General features: G+C 37.0%; 1 protein-coding gene across 27 annotated transcripts in view; it reads right to left on the bottom strand.

Moving 5' to 3' along the window:
• Positions 1–1,575: 1,575 nt before the first annotated feature.
• LOC134542023 (basement membrane-specific heparan sulfate proteoglycan core protein) overlaps positions 1,576–22,109 on the bottom strand; it is a 649,742-nt gene continuing 629,208 nt past the window's right edge. For all 27 annotated transcript variants that reach the window (XM_063385818.1, XM_063385827.1, XM_063385841.1 and 24 more), the window contains 5 exons: positions 18,917–19,053; positions 18,145–18,345; positions 16,329–16,547; positions 12,814–12,961; positions 1,576–3,581 (listed from right to left, as the gene is read on the bottom strand). In XM_063385818.1, the coding sequence (XP_063241888.1) occupies positions 3,521–3,581; positions 12,814–12,961; positions 16,329–16,547; positions 18,145–18,345; positions 18,917–19,053 (766 nt within the window). In that variant the 3' untranslated portion in view covers positions 1,576–3,520. The remainder of the gene's footprint in view (positions 3,582–12,813; positions 12,962–16,328; positions 16,548–18,144; positions 18,346–18,916; positions 19,054–22,109) is intronic.

Genomic DNA, 22,109 nt, shown 5'->3' on the forward strand with positions numbered 1-22,109 from the left:
CATGGCTGTCAGTGGGCAGAACTTGCCACAGTGGTTGAGTAGACAACCACTTGCCTCCCAAGGTGATCTTGTTCCGATTCTCGTATGGTCAGACCCAAATTTTTCGCATATGGTAAAGATGGCCAACGGTTTTCTTGGGGAAATTATTACTCCCCCCACCCATTGATACCATCAAAACATTAATACCTCATCATCACTCATAGTCTTAATGATCCTGATGTCTACAAGATTGTAAGCCCAAATTCATTAATTCATTCACGACTGTCTTAAATTCGATGTAGTCATAGGACTGTATAAAACTTCTTCAATTCTCCCCAAGCTTCTTCCTAGCCATTACACAGTTTTCTAGATTATTGCTTGATAGCAGGGGCGTACACAAGATTGGGGAAAAAGTGGGAGGGAAGAAGAAGAAATCTCCCCCCCCCCCAACACAACTCAACCCACCAAAAATCCTAATTTTCTGTCATTCCCACCAACGAAAGGATAGAACACGAAAGCAAAGAGCAGGCAAAGAGATTCTATTCCCCCTCTCTAAATGAAATTCTGCATATGCTTCTGCTTGTAAGGGCTACCAACCCGACATTCTAAATCTCAACTTTCCAGTAGTCATAAAAAGTAAAGCTGTGATACATAGAATGCCTGGATATCAACACTTTTTCTTAGTTTTACTGGGGCTTAACATCTCGTTTATAGCAAGGTCATAAGGGACGTTAACGCACAACGGCACAGTCAAGGGCTATTGAGCAGTCTGATCACTGTCACGTAAATAATTTCTGTATGAACTACGCTGGAACTACAATAACATGGCAGCATTATGCGATAGCAAAATATCTTGTTACTGTGAATGTGCAGTTATCATCTGCGTGTTGAACAAAAATTAATATTTAAATAATATAAAATGATTCTTGCAATTACATGTGCAGCAAAATTAGGACAGCCAACACTTGCAGGTTTTGTTTAATCAACATATTTGACAGAAACTCATTCAATCAAAATTTTCAGTTCGTTCGGAAAACTTTAAAAAAACACACAACATACCAGCAAAGCCATGTTTAACCATCTTTCAAAAACATAATTCCAACGTTAATTTTAGTGCTATTGCACCCTCGATGTTATGGAAATAGAAAATATTTCTAAGTCTGTCATGTCCAACACAACCTTCGAACTATTGTGATTCCAGCATTAGGGTTCAACACCTTGGCAACGTTGAAGTCGCTATGGAGACACATGAGGGGTGAAGTAGGAGCTGGAATGCATTTGTAGGGGAAACGGAAGTACCCCTAGAAAACCCACTGGCGCTTCGCACGTCTATCATGTCTCCCACTTGCATGAAATCCAAGTTTGACCCCGCTTGGAATTGAAACCAGATAACACACATTGGCAGTTAAATTAATGCAACAACGTACAAAATACAGAATAAATACAATAATCAGTGAGGAATCTTAACTTTGTGATAATTCAGCAGAAATCTTAAAGAGAATCAATTTCAAACTAAAATTAATTATTTTTACAATATTCTGGTGGTTAGTTAAAAAACACATGGACATGGGAAAACAGTCAAGTAACGTAAACAAATTAAAAATATTAAATTTTAATGAACAATCGAACATACTGACATGCTGTTAAAACACTTTAAGACTACACGTGGTATTGAAAGGGAATTATGACAGTTTATGTTACATGTAATAAAATGTTGACATTAATTGTCATATTTATTGTCTTCTTACACTTTACACATTATTCTGATACTTCCCGTTTGCTGTAAGTTGCCCACTTTTAATTGATACATAAAATAGCTTCATACAGTGAGGGAAAAAAGACACGTATGGTTACATCTGTGAAAGATTTTATGTCTTTACAAGTTCATAGCTTATCAAAATTTCTAGACTTCTAGAGCTCTATTGTACAGATGCGGCATTAATACCATGTTTTTTTTATTAATCTAGCAGAATTAACTGTTTTTCACATTTTTTTCTTTCTCAAAATTAAAGGTATACAGTACTATCACAATTATCAGCAATTAACAGTCACAGCTCCATTAATTAACATCACTTTTTATGATACGTTTCAGTTTCAGATGTTTTAAATATATATATATATATATATATATACTTGTAGGAATATTGAGAAAAGCTACAACAAGCAAAAAATTAGAAAATAATGCAAAGATAATGCTTTAAAAAAATGTACACAAAACATGGCAGTATATTAAAGTGGTTATATTTGACACAAAATGTTATGGCACAAAATCTACAATTTATAGCACCTGTGTATCCTTATTCAACAAAAAGTACAAAAACGAGCATATATGACAGCCACATATATAGAACACGATAATATTTGTAAAATCAGAACTTAAATATTACACAAAATTAAGATGTACCTATATAGTTAGGTTGTTGTGTTCTATACATCAAAATTATAACAAATAATAATTGGGTACAGATTGTAAATTAATGGCAGTAAATTTCTTGAGATAATGATGAACGTAGAAACACAAGAATTTTTTTCTACAAGCGAAAAACAAAACTTCACATTCACGTTTTTTTTGTATCAGATTTATTTTATATGCACATTCTAAAAATAGTCTTGAGTTGAAAAAGATACACACAATTTATACTTTAAAACATAAAAGATTAGACTAATGCAAAATACAACACATTCATACTTTCATAGCAAAATTATTCACGTAAAAGATAATCATTCAAAGGAAAGGTGGTTGGCTAATATGCTTCACGAGCCTGTGAGACAGCATTTGGAGACAGATGGCAGTGTGCAATTGAGGATAAAACCACTCCTATTAACTCAAGTACTTAAATAAATACTGTTAGTAAAAATACAATACATAAACATAGGTGTCCTTCAAATGCTATCCCACCCTCAAAAAAATTTGATGATTACACTAAATTTCAGGTCAGTGCACGTATACTATTGTATTTACGATAAACATGAGAGTAGCATAAAATTACAAGAGCGTTTTAACACTTTTTAAATTACATATACATTTCTTGGACTTTAATGATATGTACATTCCTTGGCTAAAACATTAAGCCTTATAAATAACTGCAGATATTAATACGTACTAACATCAACGTTATTGCAAGTTTAATGCATCTTATCTTTATCACAAAAATAAGTAATGAAATGAAATAACTATCCACCATCATATAAATGCAATCTGGTGATAAAGTTTCAACTCTTTAAATACACTCTAAATTGAAACCAACCACCCACCCTTGACATAACCCTACGGGAAAAGTACAAAATATTTTTCGTCTCTGCCACTTCACTTTAAACATTCACATCGTCGAATATATTTTTTTGATAACATTTTACATTTTATACAATTTTTTTATACAGTGCCCAAATAGTTTATTATTATTTTTTTTTTAGCAGCGGCGGCAGCAGCAGCAAAACTTCCACACGCTCACAGACATTGAAACTTGATGAACACATGATCGAACAGTACGGCTACTCAGCTCCCGGCACCTTGCGCACTACGACCTTGGCTCTGTCCACTTCACTTGTACACGATACCGTCGAGACGATTCAGCACGTCGTTGTCGCTGAAATCTAAAGTGCTGTGAAACAAACACGAATAAAGGTGTGTAAGTGTTACATTAAAAATAAAAAAAATATATATATTTATAAATTCCATCACAAATTTCACTTAAAAACTGTTCATTATTTATATTACCAAATTCTCTCACTTTGAGCATAGTAGGCCAGTAGCGTTAAACACAAAAATCACCCAATTCGGAAATAATTCCTACAAAAGGTTTTTTTGCGTCAATGGCTTCATTTATGGTCCAATATGACTCTCCTATGTTTTCCCCCTCGGGGGAGTTGTGGAAAAGTGGTGGGGGGTGAAAATGTACCCTCAAAAGGGATACTTTTGCAGTTTTTCACTTGTATCTCCTAAACTTACCAAAATTTTGAAAAAGTACCTTTTATAAAAGTTTTAGAGCATTAAATTCTGTGTAGAATAAAACCAGAAAAAAATTTTTTGGACCACCCGTTGCTAAATTACAAAAGGTGAAAGTCATATCAATTTGTTAATTTTACGAATAATTTTCGTTTTAATATCAGTTTTTCTTAAATATCTTCGAATTAACCTTTTTATCAAACAGTTATTTTACATAACATTTTTTAAGAATTAAATTTTGCGTCGAATGGGATCAAGAGCGAATTTTTCGGCCAACGCGTTACCAAACTACAGCAGGTTAACGTTGGACAAGTTTTCAACAATAGCAGAAATGGTTGGTTTCAACAACACTTGAAGCAAACACATAAAGGCATGAATTCGATTGGTAACAATCTAACAACAGTCACGGCACTAACTGCCAAACAAAAAATTCCTACACGGTATCAACCGCCGAAATAAAAATCCCTGCTCACAACTCGACCTTAACACTAGCACCAATTTGGCTCTTGCAAATGTCATCCTTACGAAAATGAGGGGTAATGAGGACTCAGAAGAACCTTCCCATTCAAAGACTCCCTTGGAAGAACTTGATCACGAATATTTGAAGCAGCTGTTCACTGAGAAACTAGAAGAACTGGAGGATAATGGTCCCACTGCCAAGCTACTTCAAAATGACCACCCTCATGAAGCAGTTCATACAGGCAGAGAGGACTGGTGACTGGGAGCTGCATCTGAGTACTGTGAAGAAGTTGTTGCCCTATTTCCATGCAAGTGGGCATTTTTTGTATGCTAAGTCAGCGCAGCTCTATCTGCAAGATATGATGGACCTACAAGAGAAACTATCTCAAAAAGAGTATGAGAGGTTTGTGCTGAATGGAGGGTTTACAATCAGAAGATCTGATAAATTTTGGAGTGGGATTTGGTGACATAACCATTGAGCAGACCCTCATGCGCTCATTAAAAAGTAGTGGAGGGCTTAGTCATGGTCGTGGTGTTTCAGATAGTACACTCAGCAGATGGGCAGTCACCATGCCAATAGTTACAACAGTGGCAAACAGGTCGATGATTTTAGCGGGGTTTCATTCACCACCTCAGAGCAGCATGTTGATGCCAGAGATGCTAGAGTCCAGCGTGATAATGGAGATGTACAGAAGTTTGTGGAGTGGTTTCAATCTCACTATTCTTTTCCAGCAAGCGACTTCATGATGTCCATCAGTACAGGTGTCATGGGAGATGAATCAATAAACTGTCACAGAGCCTTTGAAATTGGGAATTCGTCAATGCTTACCTTGGTGGGACAAAACTTTGACCAAATCAAATTTGTCAGAAAGAATCGTGTCATGAACATTCAAGGTTTCAAGTCAAAGTTTACCATTCATGGGAAGAATGTACCAGTCAATCCTGAGACAATATTTCACTGTATCGCAGTCCTCAAGAAATCTGATGAAGAGCTAAGAGAATTCTTCCAATACGAGCTGGCACCATATCCCCTGTCTCTATTCAATGAGGTTGGAATGATGGAATGAGGAAGGCACCTAAGTCTGTACTTTATGACTTTTTTGATCCTGTAGGAGAAGTTAACCTCGATGGAGCGGCTCATGTCATTGATGGAGGATTTTTATTACACCGAGTGGTATGGAAGAATGGCGATGCCTTTCAATGTATTATCAACAAGTATGTTGATTACTTGAAACACCACTACAACAGAAAAGCTACCACTGTGGTTTTTGATGGCTACCCCGAAGACCAGCGTACCAAAAGCATCAAATCTGCAGAGCGGCTCCACAGATTGAAGAGGCACATTGCTCCTGAGGTCATATTCACAAAGTCAATAGTGGTGACGATGACCCAGCAGCAATTTCTTTCAAATGATAGGAACAAGGAGCGACTCATCAGCTTGCTTACTGAGAGGCTGGAAAGTGAAGGCATATCAGTCAAGCAAGCTCGTGAGGATGCAGACCACATGATCGTCACCACAGCCATCGAAGTCGCCCAGTCATGAGAAGGTTGCTCTAGTCGGTGAGGATACGGATTTGTTGGTCATCCTCACTGCTCTAGCCACACCATCGGCTAACATGTATTACCTCAAACCAGGAAGAGGAACAACACCACAAAAAATATTCACCCACCAGAGTTGTAAACCCGCCGACGACCTGAAAAAGGTCCTCATTTTGCTCCACGCCATTAGTGGTTGCGACACCACTTCTTCATTTTACAAGCTGGGCAAGAAGAAAATAGTGAAACATGTGGCCAAGAATGAGCACCTTTTAGAGGACATAAAACCCTTCTTTGATCACGATTCACAACCTCAAGCAATTGCAGAAGCTGGACAAAGATTTTTGACCACCCTCTATGGTGGTAGAACAGAGGACAATCTGGACAAGGTGCGGTTTGACCTGTTTGCCAAATCCCTCATAAAATCTAAATTCAATTTGGCTTCCCTACCACCAACCAAGGAAGCAACTCGCCAACATTGCTTCAGAACCTACCTCCAAGTTCAAATGTGGTTAGGGAACCAGATGGATCCTCTCCAGTGGGGATGGCAGTAGTCCAACTTTGGACTTGCCCCTGTTCTTACCTCCAAGGAATCAGCTCCACAGTCGCTTCTGATGAAGATTTCTTGCAAGTGCAGCAAAGGGTGTGCAGGTGCTTGCGGCTGCAGGAAGGCAGGTTTGAAATGTTCGATAATTTGTGCCAGTTGCAAGGGGACCTCATGCACAAACGCCCTCCAACTGGTAGATTTATTGGAAGATGCCGAAGAAGATGTGTATGGAGACCTCGAAATTTTGACTGACGATGAATCAGAAGTGTCAGACATCGACCAAAATGTTGAGCCCAGTGGTCCAACGGCAGAGAAACGTCGAAGACTTGAATTTTATTTCAGCACGTCTATTATTTAAATCTTATATTCACTCATTATGAATATACGTATGTTTTAATTTAGTGACAATTTTTCATGTTAATATAAATATACTAATTTTGTATAGTATATAACTGTTATCCTGTTTGTGACCAAATTCTGTACCTGAAGTTAAAACAACCATTATAATAATGTTGACAGTTGGGCCAATTGGCTAATTTTTCATTTTTGAATAAGACATTGTCTAAAACCTGTAGTTAAAACCAACCATTTAACTGATATTGAAATTGGTCAAACTTTCAGCTGCGGTAGTTTGGTAACAAATTGTCCAAAAAAATTGTTCTTGGTACCATTCAATGCAGAGATTAATGCTCTATAACTCTTATGAAATGTACTTTTCAAATATTTTGTTTAGTGTAGGAGATAAAAGCAAAAACCGTAAAAACACCCCTTTTGGGGGTACATTTTCACCCCCCACCACTTTTCCACAACTCCCCCGAGGGGGCAAACCTAGGAGAGTCATATTGGGTCACAAATGAAGCCATTGAAAAAAAAAAAAAACCTTTTGTAGGAATTATTTCCGAATTGGATGTTTAACGCTACTGGCCTATAGATGAGGGGAGGAGAAGGGAGAAAGAAAGCAGAAGCACGCTTAGATGTACCAATAGCAAGGTGAACCACTACTGCTCAAAATTACTTACTACTGTATGTAACTTATTATTAACTTACTATGTAACATAATAATATCTTACACATTTAGTCTGATCAGGCCTATTTAGGAAAAACTGATTTTTTGTAGGGATGGGCCAATCAAATCCCCAACACCATAACTTTGTTAGCATTTATAGTATTCAATATTCAAGGAAGACAATTTGAAGATAAATATTAGCAGAAATGAAGTTAATTCAAACAAATTCAGAACCTTTGAATTTTACAACTTCAATTTTTTTCTTCATACATATCCTGTTACCAATCCCCAAAATATAACATTTTTAAAACGTAATATAAAAATAAAACACAATATGTATTGATTCTGGAAACTTAGTTTGTGAAACAAACATGTAAATTTTTTTTTAATTTTTTAGTTTTAGTTTCTTGTGTATTATTTTATTTTTGGCCCTTAAGATATAGATCAGAGAAAACTGGGATTCGAGTCATCATTGTTTGTTAGATAAGACTACACATATTTTTCAGTCGCATCCAAAATTATGACTTCCTAACTATAAAATTATTGTAATGCTGTTTGACCAATTGCTTTATGTGGTGTGACATCATGTGTCTTAAGCTAAGCCAAAAAAGAATAATAAGAGTAAGTAGGTATATAATTAATTAATTATTTTTTGTCCATTTAAAATACTTGAATTGATATAAAATTAATATCATCAGACACAGTTTTTGATGAACGAAACAAAGCCAATTTCAAGAGCTCAAAATTTTAACTACTAACTTTTAGACTATGTAGGAACAGCACATGTCAAAACAAACACAGCACTAAAAAATAAAAAATAAATAAAAAATTTGAATAAAGGCTAAATTAAAAACACACTCTGCAATCCATGAATGAGTTGCACCATAGCATTACACAGTATGATTAATACAAGATAAGTAGGCCTATGTGATAATTCAAATTTTCAAATACAAATATGAATAGTTTATTATTTTCAGTCGATTACACCTCGAAAACACTTCAAAATAATGAATATTCAATTGGTTACGAGTATTTGACATAGCATACCTTGTGAGTTTGTCGTATAGCAATGTTCTCTGTTGAGGTTAAGTCATTTGTGCAATATAAATATTTAAGATGTTTTAATGGGAATCCATAATCAAAAAAAGAAACAATACTAAGTGTTTGGAACATGCAAAAAATATTCAAAGTTATGTCATTGCTGTCTCGCAAAACAGTAGCGGAAAAAAATAGCATGGATGATTCAAAACACAGCATATTTGTGACATTTCTACTTGAAATTAAACTATTAAATGTATTACTTTGTCACATATACCAGTAAAGGAAATGAAATAAATAAATGTCAACAACCATTGACTACAAAACATAACATGAACACTCCATTGTGATGGTCATTAAAAGAAGTGAGCACCATAGTTGCAATGGGGTTACATTTGATCTAACACCATTCGAAATAGTAGCAGCTTACTTGCTGTATGTATCTTTGAACACAAACACATTGAGACTGAAAAGGAAAATAAAAAAATGTAAATAATGGTTCTGGATTACAGAGGAAATAAGCAGAAAATGTTTTTGTGATATTGCTGAATAACTAGGATTAAATATGTAAATATGAGATCATAAATTATGCAAATACAGCATTAAAAAATTTTTCAGGGTATTCGTGTAATGTTGGATTTCACGATACTTTGTAATTTGCAAAAAATTTCTTGATTTATTTGTAGAGTAGCCGGTTCTGGAAAAAAAAAGGCAAATAAAAACTGAAGTGAAAGATTGGTTTGGTTAGATTAGGTTAGCTGCATAAAAACACATTTGTTTCTTATAAAATTTATATAATTATTGTAGTTGACTTAACATAACCCATCTCTTAGTATTATATGTCTAATTTATCAGATGGAACTACATATTTATTATTTACCTTTTTCTTTCCCTACGACATTGATATGAGAGTAAAAAAAAATTATTTAGTCGGATTAAAATACCTATTTTAAATATTCAAATTCAATATTCGTATTCGAGGATAATATGGTATTCATATTTGATTCAAATTAAAAAATATATTTGCACAGGCCTAATGATGAGTTTCTGCTGACTTACAACATCTGCACAGCTAAAACCAATTAAATACAATTTTTTTGAGTACTCATTTATTAGCTATGTATAATACTTTCATAATTATTTAAAAAAAAAAAGAAGTTATATCACTGAAAAAAAAAAGTGCTTCACAATTCATACATTACATATATACTTATTTTAGTTATTTTTTTTTAGAGGTGCCACAATATTCAAAGGTATTGCATTAGCTTTTCAAGTTACCAGACTGCCGATCGATTTGATGCAACTCATACACTTGCAATGGTGCATCCATTAAGTACTTATTTAACAATGGATTTAAATTACGTAAATTTTACATTGCCATTAACATTTCCTAATGAAGTAACCATGTGATGTTTCTCTAAATTTGTTTTTTGAATTCTTAATGGGTCATCTTACATACACAGTGGTTTAAGATTTGAGTGAATACAGAGCATGGTTTTGCCTGCATGATTAGAGCTTCTTTGCTTGGTTGTTGACAAGCATGTAAACAGTGGCAGATTCAAGGAGGAAGAGGTGAGCTGAAAATCTCCTTTTCTGATTCCAAACTACATCAGACAAAATAGGTAATACCTAATATTAATTTCCAAACATGATCATTTTCCCAATACCCCTTCCGTTAAAGAATTTGGTTACGCCACTGCTCGTTAAGTCTTTATACGTGCATTAATAAGCAAAATAAAAATGATTTAAGAAGAAATATTTTTTTTTGAAGCTATACTTCTTTAGGCTTGTTATGAAAAAAATGATGAGAATCAATTTTTATGATGCATGCGCAGCATGCAACTAAAATTGACAGAATGAAAAAATGATACAAACAAATAAAAATTACATATATGTGCCATAATTCATATAATTTTGTGATTGATATTCAATACTGATCCATAAAATTGAAAACGCTTATTAATTGTGAATATTAATGATAATAATTATGTTTACAATCTTCTTCAAGTGTATTCATGAAGGTAAGGTTAGGTCTACATATATATAATTAAAATGAAAATTCAGCATATTTATTGACTTAAGTTACTAGTAATTAAAACTTATCTAGATTATTTTAGTAAATTGAATACTGAGTAGTTAATTTTTTTTTCACTTTTACTGACCATATTTATAATATCACTCCAGACCTTTTATTATTTTATTTTTTATTAATCATTAGCATGCAAAAATTAAAGTTAAGTTTTTTATTACACCAAGTAAGTATAACTTCTAACATGCATACATAAGTACACATTTTTGTTTAGTTAGGAATTATAACAATACTGGTTTGCTTACATGATTAAAACTGAGACATTCAACAGTTGCCACATTTACGAATGTAAAATTAGTTTCTGCAAAATAACACTTCTGTGAAAAAGCAGTCATTTATAGGGTGTAGTAAAACAGAAATGAAAAACTCAAAATTTTAGAGTACTAATGAAAACGTTCATGTGGACTTACCTTCCTTTATACAAGTATAACAGCCGCACACAAGCAAATAATGTTCGTAATATTTTTTCCCAACACAGCAGCCTTTAGACGTCACTGTGACACTAGCAGGAACGTTGGCAAGAACAGTCTCATGATACAGAAACAGATATTGAGGACAAAAACGTCTATGGACTGATTCGGGACTTGAGCTTGTGACGAGACTTTTTTAACCGGCGGCCTGGACGCCGGCCAATGTGTTTCACTGGCAACGTTCGTAAACACTAACGAGGAGGGAATCCAGGGTGTCCTACTGGTGTGTTCGTAACCAGAAAAGATACAGTCCCCGCAGCAAGAAAAGAAACAGAGGAACGTTATTACTACAACTGACGTCAGCACCACAAATTGTGCGCTCACTGAACAACAACATATTTGTTTTACTATGGTTAAAAGTGCAGTGATAGGAATGAAATTTATGAATGTTGCAGAAATATTGACAATAAAGTTCTTAAAATTCCATATTAATTAAATTTACCATTAGTGTTAACACATCAAAATATACTCTTAAAATACGTGGCCACCTTACAAAGAAAAGTATATTAAAAACTGATTAAATTTACAATGCAAATGTTGACAACTTGAAATGTGATAAAAATGTCATTAAGATGAAAACACCATTATAGTACATTCTTCAAGGAAGAAAGTAATTTAGTCTCATTTAAGACACATAAGAAAAGTTAACATTGATAGACTTACATAATAAGTAACCTATAATTCCATAGGTCCCATTATAATGAATATTACAATAAATATACATTATAAAAAAAATATTGAAAAACAAAAGTGAGTCACAGTACTCCCCAGTGATGTGTAACATCTAACTCAGTAATTAGCTTAGTAGTGTGTTTTTATGTCGCAAATACACTTATATTATGAAATTCATACACAAAATTTAAATTTGAATTCTTTAAAATAATGCAATGCATGATAAATATTAAAAAAAAAATGTGTTTTCAACTACATTTCTGGACACAAATTGCGCATAGTTTTTTCACCCGCTGCTAGAATTCACTGAAGGAGCAGCTACATTGACTATTGAATCATAGGATTTGCAAAGCAAAATTTTAAAACTATATAACAAAACAGCTCCAATAAAAGAGATTTCATTAAAAACTACCCATCTTATTGAAACTAATTAATCAGTTAATACATTAAGTTTCCCTTTGTCTTTGTGAAATTTGGTTCATACCATCCACCATAAATGGCAACAGCGTGGTTATTACACATTTCCGCACCTTGACGTCCACGAATGTCATTTTTATTTTGTGAAAAATATTTGATTGGAAATCATGAAACAAATTAATCTCTACTGGCGAGCAGATTTGTCACATCCTAATGATAAGGTTTTTGTAATAAGAGGTGATCAATTTAATTACTAATGACAGCTGTTGAGTAGAATTTTATTAGACCACATTATAGCAGGGCTCACTATAATTAAAAGTTCTGACTTAATGTCTAACTACTGTGTTTGTGGTTACTCATGGTAACAGTTAACATATTATATTCTATTACTTCACCATATAATTTCAAATGACATGACTGAAGTTGTCCAAAATGTGTTTCTTACGAAAATAATGGTTTTATACACAGTTTTGACTCTCTTTAGCGTTTCTCACAAATATCTAAATTATTTTTCACTTAGAAAACTTAATTTGTTTTGTTGATAAATATATGCACAGCAGACTGAAATGACAGTCAAAGTAATATTAAAATTCTCTACTAATTTTTTTGCCATTATTCACTTCATGTACTTGAAACAAAACACTGTGTCCTTACTTTGAGCATGGGAGTGCGTTGACGGCAGACACAGCGCTCTCCTTGAGGTTTATCTCTCCAGAGTCCTGGATCTGGAGGGAGTGGATGCATCCGGAGAATCCTTCCAGGTACTTTCCGGCAGTCATGTGCTCAAAGTTCGGCAGCCCACCTGTAGCAGTGCCATCGCAGACGATAAGATTACAAGTAAACACATGAACCAAATGAGTGGTTAGTTTGTCAATAAGCTAACCCTTTCAAACTAATCATGCTTCATGAATAAATACCATATCTTTCAACACAGTGGTCTTTAACTGAAATTGTAATTCTCTTGTGGCCTGTTGAGAGATTTTTTGGAGCCCAAACCACAAGCGTTTCATTTCTCTTTCAACTTACACACTAAGAGGCGAACTACAACTCAAAAAGACATCGGGTGGCATTTTATGACTGCCCAATACCTACAAGATGTTTATAATGAAAAAAACCTGATTGAGTTTATTTATAAATTATAATTAAAATTATAGGAAAAAATATTTAAACAATTTTCTTGTAAAATAGTTTAGGAGAAAATAGCTGATAACTTAACATCATGGAAACAACCTCAACTGTCTTTATTGTTAGACCAATCCATTTAGTTAATGAATTTTAAAATTTTATTAGAATCAAAACAGAACTCCTATATTATTATTTTGTAATAAGAGCCTCTTATGCCCAAGCACTAATATGTAAAAAATGCAGTCCAATATTTTTTTAAATTTAATTTTTGGTTGTTTAATATTAAAATATTACTCAAAATTTATTTAAATGTACTTCAAATGTATTTAATAGACATATATTAGTTCTGTAAACTGATTTTAACGGGAGAAGTGTCTTGATTAAAATGTTTGTTAGCATCAACTCAATGAAAAACAAATGAATTTGATTAACAAACACTTGACATCATCCGGGGCTGTGCCTAGCTGAGCCCGATACGCCACCACCCCTCAAACCCTCATATCATGGCCCTTGAAGCTCCCGCTGATGACATGTGTCTTGTTTGAATAGTGCGCCACGGAATACCGCAAGAGGGTGCGGGTAGAGTCAATGATCCGTTCCCGTGAACACTAATCAACATTGTAAACCTTTTCTTTTGCTACATGTGTTTCAGGATTCCTTAAAGAGCATAAAAATAATTGTAAGGGAAGTACAAATTTACAATGGATCTGGACATGTTCAAGGACAACACATTTTAGTACATTTCCTTGAAATTTTGATTAATAAACTTATTATACGTTTTGTGGTGGAAATGCTTATGCTATGAATTTAAATGCAATAATTGATTAACCATAAATACGTTAACGGCACGAACTGGAATGGCTAACGGTACTTGCAGTTTAGGCGCGATTGCACTGACTAACCACCTCGGTGTACATGTCTCACCCCACTCATCACCGCTACCCGAGGTAAGACGCTCTTAACATTCCGCGGACTTCAACTTGTGTTTCCCTAATTTGATCATTTCATTGCTTAATTCTTTTCAAAATCTTTTAGTCTCACCCAGAGCTTATCTCGGAGGCGTGGCTGTTTTATTAATTTAAATAGTAATCCGCGTAGTCACCAGGCCACGAAGTGGCCCTGGCTTTATTAAAACCGGTTGTGCCATCAGGTGTTTCAACCGCTCTACTGCTGTACGAGAGGTCTGTGGTGCCGTGGCGCGTATTAAATCTTGTGAACCAAACTTAGGGGTCATCTATTAATCACGTGATTTTTTTTTAGCAAATTTTTAACCCCCCCCCCCCCCCAATAAATCACGTATATTTTTTGGTACAAAATATTTTTAAAAATTTCAGAACATTATCTTTAAATATAGGTATAAATCTAATTTAATTCTGGAAAATTAGGCACAGTGATAAAAATGTCCAGACACACATTAAGGTTGCAGGTTTATTCTCACTGGCATAAAAATAATAAAGGAAAGGCTTATATGTGATTTACGCATGTATTCGATGCCAAAATCACAGCCTTACTGGTGACTGGCAAGCTGAGCCGGTTGGTTCATGTTGCGGCGGGTGGGGATATTGTTGCCTGGCTACGGCGAGTCAAGGTCACGCGTCACTTTTCGGTTTAGTAGAAATCGCGCGAAAAAATAAATACACGTGATATCTCTCTACACCCCCCCTTCCCCCTTGTGATATTTCGTGATTTTCCCGACCCCCCCCCCCCCCCCCCCTTTCGAGCCTCACGTGATTAATGGACGATTCCTTAAGTGTTTACGCCCGTGAGCACCCATGCATGTAACTAACACCTACTGCCTGCCAGCCGGCGTGTAGGATGCCCTGAGAGCCCGCTGCGTTCCTCACTGTAGCGTGCCCGATGCCGAGAGTGGACTGGGTCCAGGCCACAAGTCACGCCTCACACGGGCAACGTCAGGACCCTAGAGATAGAGTCTCTACCAGGTTCGTGTGTGCCCCTATGCACTGTGGCGCCCGATAACTAGACACGTAATCGCCGACGAACCCCCCGGCCACATCACACTGTTATGGAAAAAATGTATTTCATTAGCGCTCTCCGTTTTCCTGGATTGAATCAGGGCATTACTTCGAGGGGCAGGTGTACGTAGTTTATGAAACCCACAATGCTTTCCAGCAAGTTTTGTGTTTAGGCTTTACCGCGTAATCTTGTACATATTAATATGGCTGCTTCAACAATAAATAAATATACTATATATATATTTTTTACATATAAAGTGCATAGTGTGTTTCCAAAATAAACAAGAGCCTCGCTCACACAGTAGTACACCTTTGATAATCAGCATTTTACTATAATATCAATGTGTATGTTGATTTACAGATTACTAGATACATCTACTGATTATATAGTTTCATAGGATCAAACCAATCTTTTAAACAGATCATCAAGCAGTAAGGATTTGCAAAATAAAAGTTCACTTTTATTTCAGAACTTTAGATTACTCCATTATAAGTAATGTCTGAAAGCTCAATTTTTTATTTATTTTACATTTTGCTCCAAGAATCTAAATATTTTAATACATGTCTGTATTGTATTTGATATGCCATCACTTGTGCATTTAAAAAGGTTGTGTGTGAATTACATTAATTTTTTTTAAACAAAAAAAACAGTTGGTGAACCATTAGCAAACACACACGTGGCTTTGCTAGCGAACAGACACAAGTCAGATGAACATGACCGCTCTGATGGCATATCAAAAGCCAATAATGTTCTCATGTGCAGAACGCAGGGATCAGTCTGCATCACACCTTCGGTGTCTAATAGTACGTCAGTATGTATTTGATACGCCATCACTTGTGCATTTAAAAATGTCGTGTGTGAATTACATCAATTTTTTTTTTAAAAACAAAAAAAAAAAAAAAAAAAAACAGTTGGTGAACCACTAGCAAACACACACACGTGGCTTTGCTAGCAAAAACAGACACAAGTCAGATGGTCACGACAGCTCTGATGGGGTTACCAGAAGCCAATGACGTTCTCACGTGCCGGAAGGGGCAGGGAGATCAGTCTGCATCACACGGACGACTCACCGACGTAGATGTTGCCGTGAGTGTTGAGCATGGTGAGCTGGCCCTTGCTCTGGCCGAACACGGAGGTGTCCGTGTCGAGCTCCATGCTGCCGTCCGCGTCGAGCCGCTTCAGCACGACGCGGTGCCGCTTGCCGTCGTCCACCCGCGCGCCGCCGCCGATCTGTATCTGCGCCGGGCCCGAGCCCAGCTCGTAGCTGAATTCCAGGTGCCCGTTCACCACTGAAGCAAACCATCGAATCGAAAAATAAACGACTGTGCACTGGGGCCTGAAAGCACATGGTGTTTATGTAATCTTAGCTACGTAGTGTGTCTGTTCACCACTGAAGCAAACATTGAATCGAAAAATAAACGACCGTACAGTGGGGCTGGAAAGCACATGGTGTTCACGTAATCTTAGCTACGTAGTGTTTATATAATATTATAGCTACACAGTGTTTGTGTAATCCTAACTACACAGTGTTTATGTCGCCGAAGTTACGTAGTGTTTATTTAATCCTAGCTATGTAAGGTTTACTGAATGTTAAATAGTGTTTATGTTCCTAGCTACACAAAGTTTGTCATCCTAACAATCCTAACTACATAATTTTTATGTCCTCCTAGCTATGTAGTGTTTATAACATCCTAGCTACGTAGTGTTTATGTCACCTAGCTCACTTGTGGAAAGATCTTTAAGTATCCCTACAGCTCAGTAAGAGATTCAAGTACCTAGTTCTGTACGACAATAAATTCTTCATATTGTAAACACTATAATTTTTTTTTCGCTGGATTTTATGCTATTTTGGTTAGTCTTTGAACAAATACAATCAACAAAGTATTACTTATATCAGTAAAATCACAGTTACCTATAGCAGTTTATAAGTTTTAATTCACAAATTTAAATTTTGCAAGAATACATGATCTTGTTTGATTTAAATCCATCTAGCAGCTGAGTAGTGTTATCCTGTGTTGTGTGAGGATGTAGATTGAACAGTTGCTGCAGTCATGTGGAGGTAAAAGCAAGAACAGAGACATTTCCTGCAGGCCTGTGTGAATATTAAAATATTAAATACGGTACTCGTATTCAATTTTATTTATAAATATTAGCACTTCAAAACTACTCATATTCAATTGTATTCTAAGTTTGCATATCACCTTGTACAACTAGAGACATATTAGGTTAAGAGACATTGTTATGCAATGTGGAATTCTTTTAAAGTACACCGGCTGGAAACAAGCGAACAATACACAATCTGAATCTTATACTTTTTAAAATAATAATAATAATAATAATAAAACCTTAAATAATTTGAATTTTTTTTATACACAGCTTTGTGTTACTATCCATAATAGTTAATTTGAAATATCTACTGCTATGGCATGAAACCATGTAGATTCAAATATTAGTTAAATAATGTCTTTTAATTTATAATAAAATGTTCACCAGAACTCCCGAACTCTTGCTATTCAAACCTAATATTCGTAATCAATAATTCTCTCATATTTGATTCAAATTGGATATATGGAGAAAAAGAAGACTAAAAAAACTTTCCCCAGTGTGTAATCTTATTATAGCGTTTTCTTCCAAGTGTTTATTTATTAGCCTAAATTTAACAGTTTTATTACTATTGAGGCGTCTCCTATAGTGATGGTAACAGAGCCAACTGCAGACTATACCTCAACAGACGCAGAGCTTCAAGTAAGTCAAAAGTTAGGAAGTGAAAGATATTCTCAAAATGCAAAAGATAATTTAAATTTATCGAAATACTAAAAAAGGTTCACGCTGGTGAGTCCGAGGTGGCCCGGTTCAAAGGGGACGAAGCGTCGCCACCGCTCTCACCTGCCAGAGAGAGGTAGTCGAGGCCCTTGCCGTCCGTCTCGGGCTTCTGCCCGTGCCAGAAGATGAGGCCGTTGGGGTCGGACGTGGAGAACTCCACGATGATGATCTCCTTCTCCTTGGTGGACGTGTGCGGGAGCAGCGCCTTCCGCAGCTCCAGGTATCCGTTCTTGCGGAAGCTCACCTCCGTCGTGAACTCCGCAACTTGAAAAATTGGTCACCCTCGCATCAGAACCTAACCTTTGGCAACTTTCGTGAGTAAAATTAAATTAGTTTCACCGTACTGCTACAGCACAAGACTAGAATATTATATAACTTTATGATCGTTTTTATTTTATAAATAATCCGAAACTCATTTGACAACTAGGAAAATATATTTTTTCCTCCATTTCTAATTAAGTACTCAAAAGTGAAGTTCTGGACAGCCACGACATTATTTTGTACTTTTCGTGCTTAAAACAACCTTGACCTTGAACCCTACAGAACACACTTTATTGAGACTGAATGCCACAACTCCAGAGCTATAAACAAATGAAATTTCAAAAGGACCATTAACTTTTCCCAAAGTTTTTTTTGCATATTTGTGGGAATTATTAATAGCTTTCGTTACAGTAGCAAGTTGACAACGTAAATTGGAAGTTATTAGTGCTGGTTGAAGTTTGAAAAACCTGAACCAAACTGAACCGAACTATTGAGTTTTATTCAAAATACAATCGGTGGGTGATGGCAACCTTTATGAAGTCTGAAAACATTTTATTAACATTTGATGACTTACCTTCATGGCAGTTTGTACCGAAATATCCAATTGGGCATTTGCAGAAGTAAGAGTTCACAGTCCCGATACACGAGCCACCATTTTTGCAAGGCTGAAGCATCTTGCACAAGTCGGATTGCTTATCGCAGTGCCTTCCACTGCAAAAAAATAAAAATAAAAACATATATTGAAAACAATATAAAACATCACAACACTAAGTTTTATTAAATAGAGAAATCTGGCAGAAACCTTAGTTTAAAAAAAATAAAGGCTACTTTCAGGACAGAAAAAGTATAAATGAAATAAATATTCCCCCTGATTTAATTATACCAAAAATATTTGAAGAAATTCATTTGAATGTCTAGTGTAAATAAAATTTTAGAATTCCAAGAAGGGTGTTAAGAATTGTCCGGCGAGGGTATGCTATCACACAGTTGAAGTCACTTTCTACCTCACCATCACCTTATTGAAACACCCAAAACATAGCAAGAATAGAGTTTGAACTTGCCTGACAATGGTTAATAATATGAATTATATAATTTTCATCATCAAAAAACACTGTCATTTCCAAGAAAAAGAGTTCCTCAACTCTTTTGGTGCGGAAACAGGAAATCAAAGTTTTACCCAGAAAGTGTAGCGGTCAGAGGTTGCTGGCAAAGAATAGAACAAAGTATGGAGGAAAAAAAAATACACGCCACTTCGAGGTATTGGATTTACAAAAATGCCGGCACAAAAAAAAAAAGATTCGACCGCAAACATGCAACGCAGCATAGGAAAAAACACCCCCATTCGACAAGAGTAGTCGCATACCGTAAGTGATAAGTGATGCATTTGAAGTAGTTGAACGACGCAGCTACAGATTTAAAACTGTTTCCACAATGCAAACACCCTAAGCAGCAAAAGGGGGCTTCACGCGGTGTTGTGTCCTTTCGTAAGTTGGCAGCAGTGCAACATGTTGTAAACAAAAGGTGATTATGGCGGGACGCGGCTACGACGGGTGCGGCAGGTCTTGTGTTGTGTGCGAACAACGAGGTGCAATATGAGTACCATGAAGGCTGCGATGTGCGGCATTAGTGTCATCTACATAACACCAACCTTACTGTGATTCTTATATCAAGATCAAATGTGCCCAAATAATACAAAAATATTTCAAAATTACAGTTCAGAAAAACAAATTTTTGGGCTTAAATAAAATCTATAAAGCATTAAAGAAAACATTTTAAAAATATTGCATGAAGAACAGAATGTTATAATGTAATTGTTTTCAGAGATAATCAAAATCATATAAATATATTACACAGAAATATTTTGTTAGCATATTTTAAACACTGTATCTAATCATAATTTATTTGCCCATTATTTTTGTTTAAAAAAAATGCAAACTTTGGCACCCATCTGCAAAAGGGAACTACAGGCTTTTTTAGGGCTACTCAACTTCTACGACCGTTTCCTACAGGGTAAGGCCAGCATAGCCAAACCACTTCACCGTCTCCTGGATGCTGGGTATAAATGGGAGTGGACTGAGGTTCATGAAGAAGCTTTTCACGCTGTAAAAGAGCTTCTTCAGTCAGACGCAGTCTTAGTACATTACGATGCAACGAGGCCTGTGTCATTGACATGTGATGCTTCAGAGTACGGCGTGGGGGCAGTTCTGGCTCATGTGGAAGAGGATGAGAGTGAGAAAGCCATAGCTTTCGGGTCACGCACATTGCACAAACATGAGCGTAACTACGCACAAATAGATAAGGAAGCGCTCGCAGTAATGTTTGGGGTGGTAAAGTTCAGGCAATATGTGACAGCGAGACCCTTCACAATTATCACAGACCATCAACCCCTGTTGCGGTTGCTGGACCCCACCAGGCAAACGCCAGATTTTCTATCGCCGAGGTTGCTACGTTGGAGCCAGTTACTGTCCATGTTCGATTACAGGATCACATATCGGCCAGGACAGAGCATTGCGCATGCGGATGCTTTAAGCAGGTTGCCGTTGAAGGTTACAGAAGTCCAAGTGTCCGCTGCGGGAGACGTGTTGATGTTGGAGGCATTGTCAGATCCCCCAATTGAAGCAGCTAGGATTGCTGCACTGACAGAGGCAGATCCAGTATTGGGTGCGGTCAAGAAGTATTGCGGTGGCGGCTGGCCACAGAGTGGCGCAGTGGCTGATGAGCTCCGACCGTACTGGACACGACGGGACGAGTTGTCCCTGTACAAGGGGTGCATCCTTTGGGGCAGCAGAGTAGTTATCCCCTCGGCGCTAAGGCAGGACCTGTTAGTAGTGCTCCACGCAGCTCACAATGCGTGGTGAAATCAAAGGCAATAGCACGCAGCTACATGTGGTGGCCGAAGATGGACGACGACATTGAGAGAATGATAGGGCTGTGCCAGCAATGCCAACAGTCACGGGCCAATCCACCCCAACGTGTACCCGCTAGTTGGGAACCAGAAACCAAACCTTGGGCCAGAGTACACATAGACTTTTTTGGGCCGTTCCAGGGCAAGGGTTTCCTTCTCGCTGTTGATGCCTACTCCAAGTGGCCGGAAGTCAGAATAGTAAGGTCTGCATCATCAGCATGTGTGGTGCGCGAACTGCGGGACATTTTCAGCATTCACGGGATTCCAGAATGTTTGGTCTCTGACAACGGATCCGCATTTGTGTCAAGTGAGTTGGGAGTGTTCGCACGGAAAAATGGTATCCGGTTAGTGCGCACAACACCCTTTCACCCCTCTAGTAATGGGCAGGTAGAGCGCATGGTCCAGACGGTCAAAGGGAAACTTAAAAAGGGGGGCACGGGTGACTGGCAGACCCGGCTAGCACGAACATTGTTCGCACTGCGTACCACCCCAGTCACTGGAAGTCACAAGACACCAGCTGATCTGCTCATGGGTCGTGCCCTTAGGACAGCTTTGGACCTGATTCAACCGAACCCCAGCAAGTCGCCCTCAGTACAGCCACCAGCTGAGCGCCATAGCAGACACTTCAAGGCAGGAGACACAGTGTGGTACAGGGCTTACTACAAGAACACCAAGTGGTTGCCTGGGACAGTACTAAGCACACAGGGTCACCAGATATTTATAGTCAAGGACGACATCGGAGGAGAGCATAGGCGCCACAAGGATCAGATCAGGCACAGGGTGCCCAGCGGATCGGCTGAGGCAGATGGGCACCCGCCTGCGAGGGGAGGGCCCAATGAAGCAATCGAGAAATGTGTCGCGG

This window comes from Bacillus rossius (assembly GCF_032445375.1).
Source record: "Bacillus rossius redtenbacheri isolate Brsri chromosome 4 unlocalized genomic scaffold, Brsri_v3 Brsri_v3_scf4_2, whole genome shotgun sequence".
NCBI classification, from domain to species: Eukaryota; Metazoa; Arthropoda; class Insecta; order Phasmatodea; family Bacillidae; genus Bacillus; species Bacillus rossius.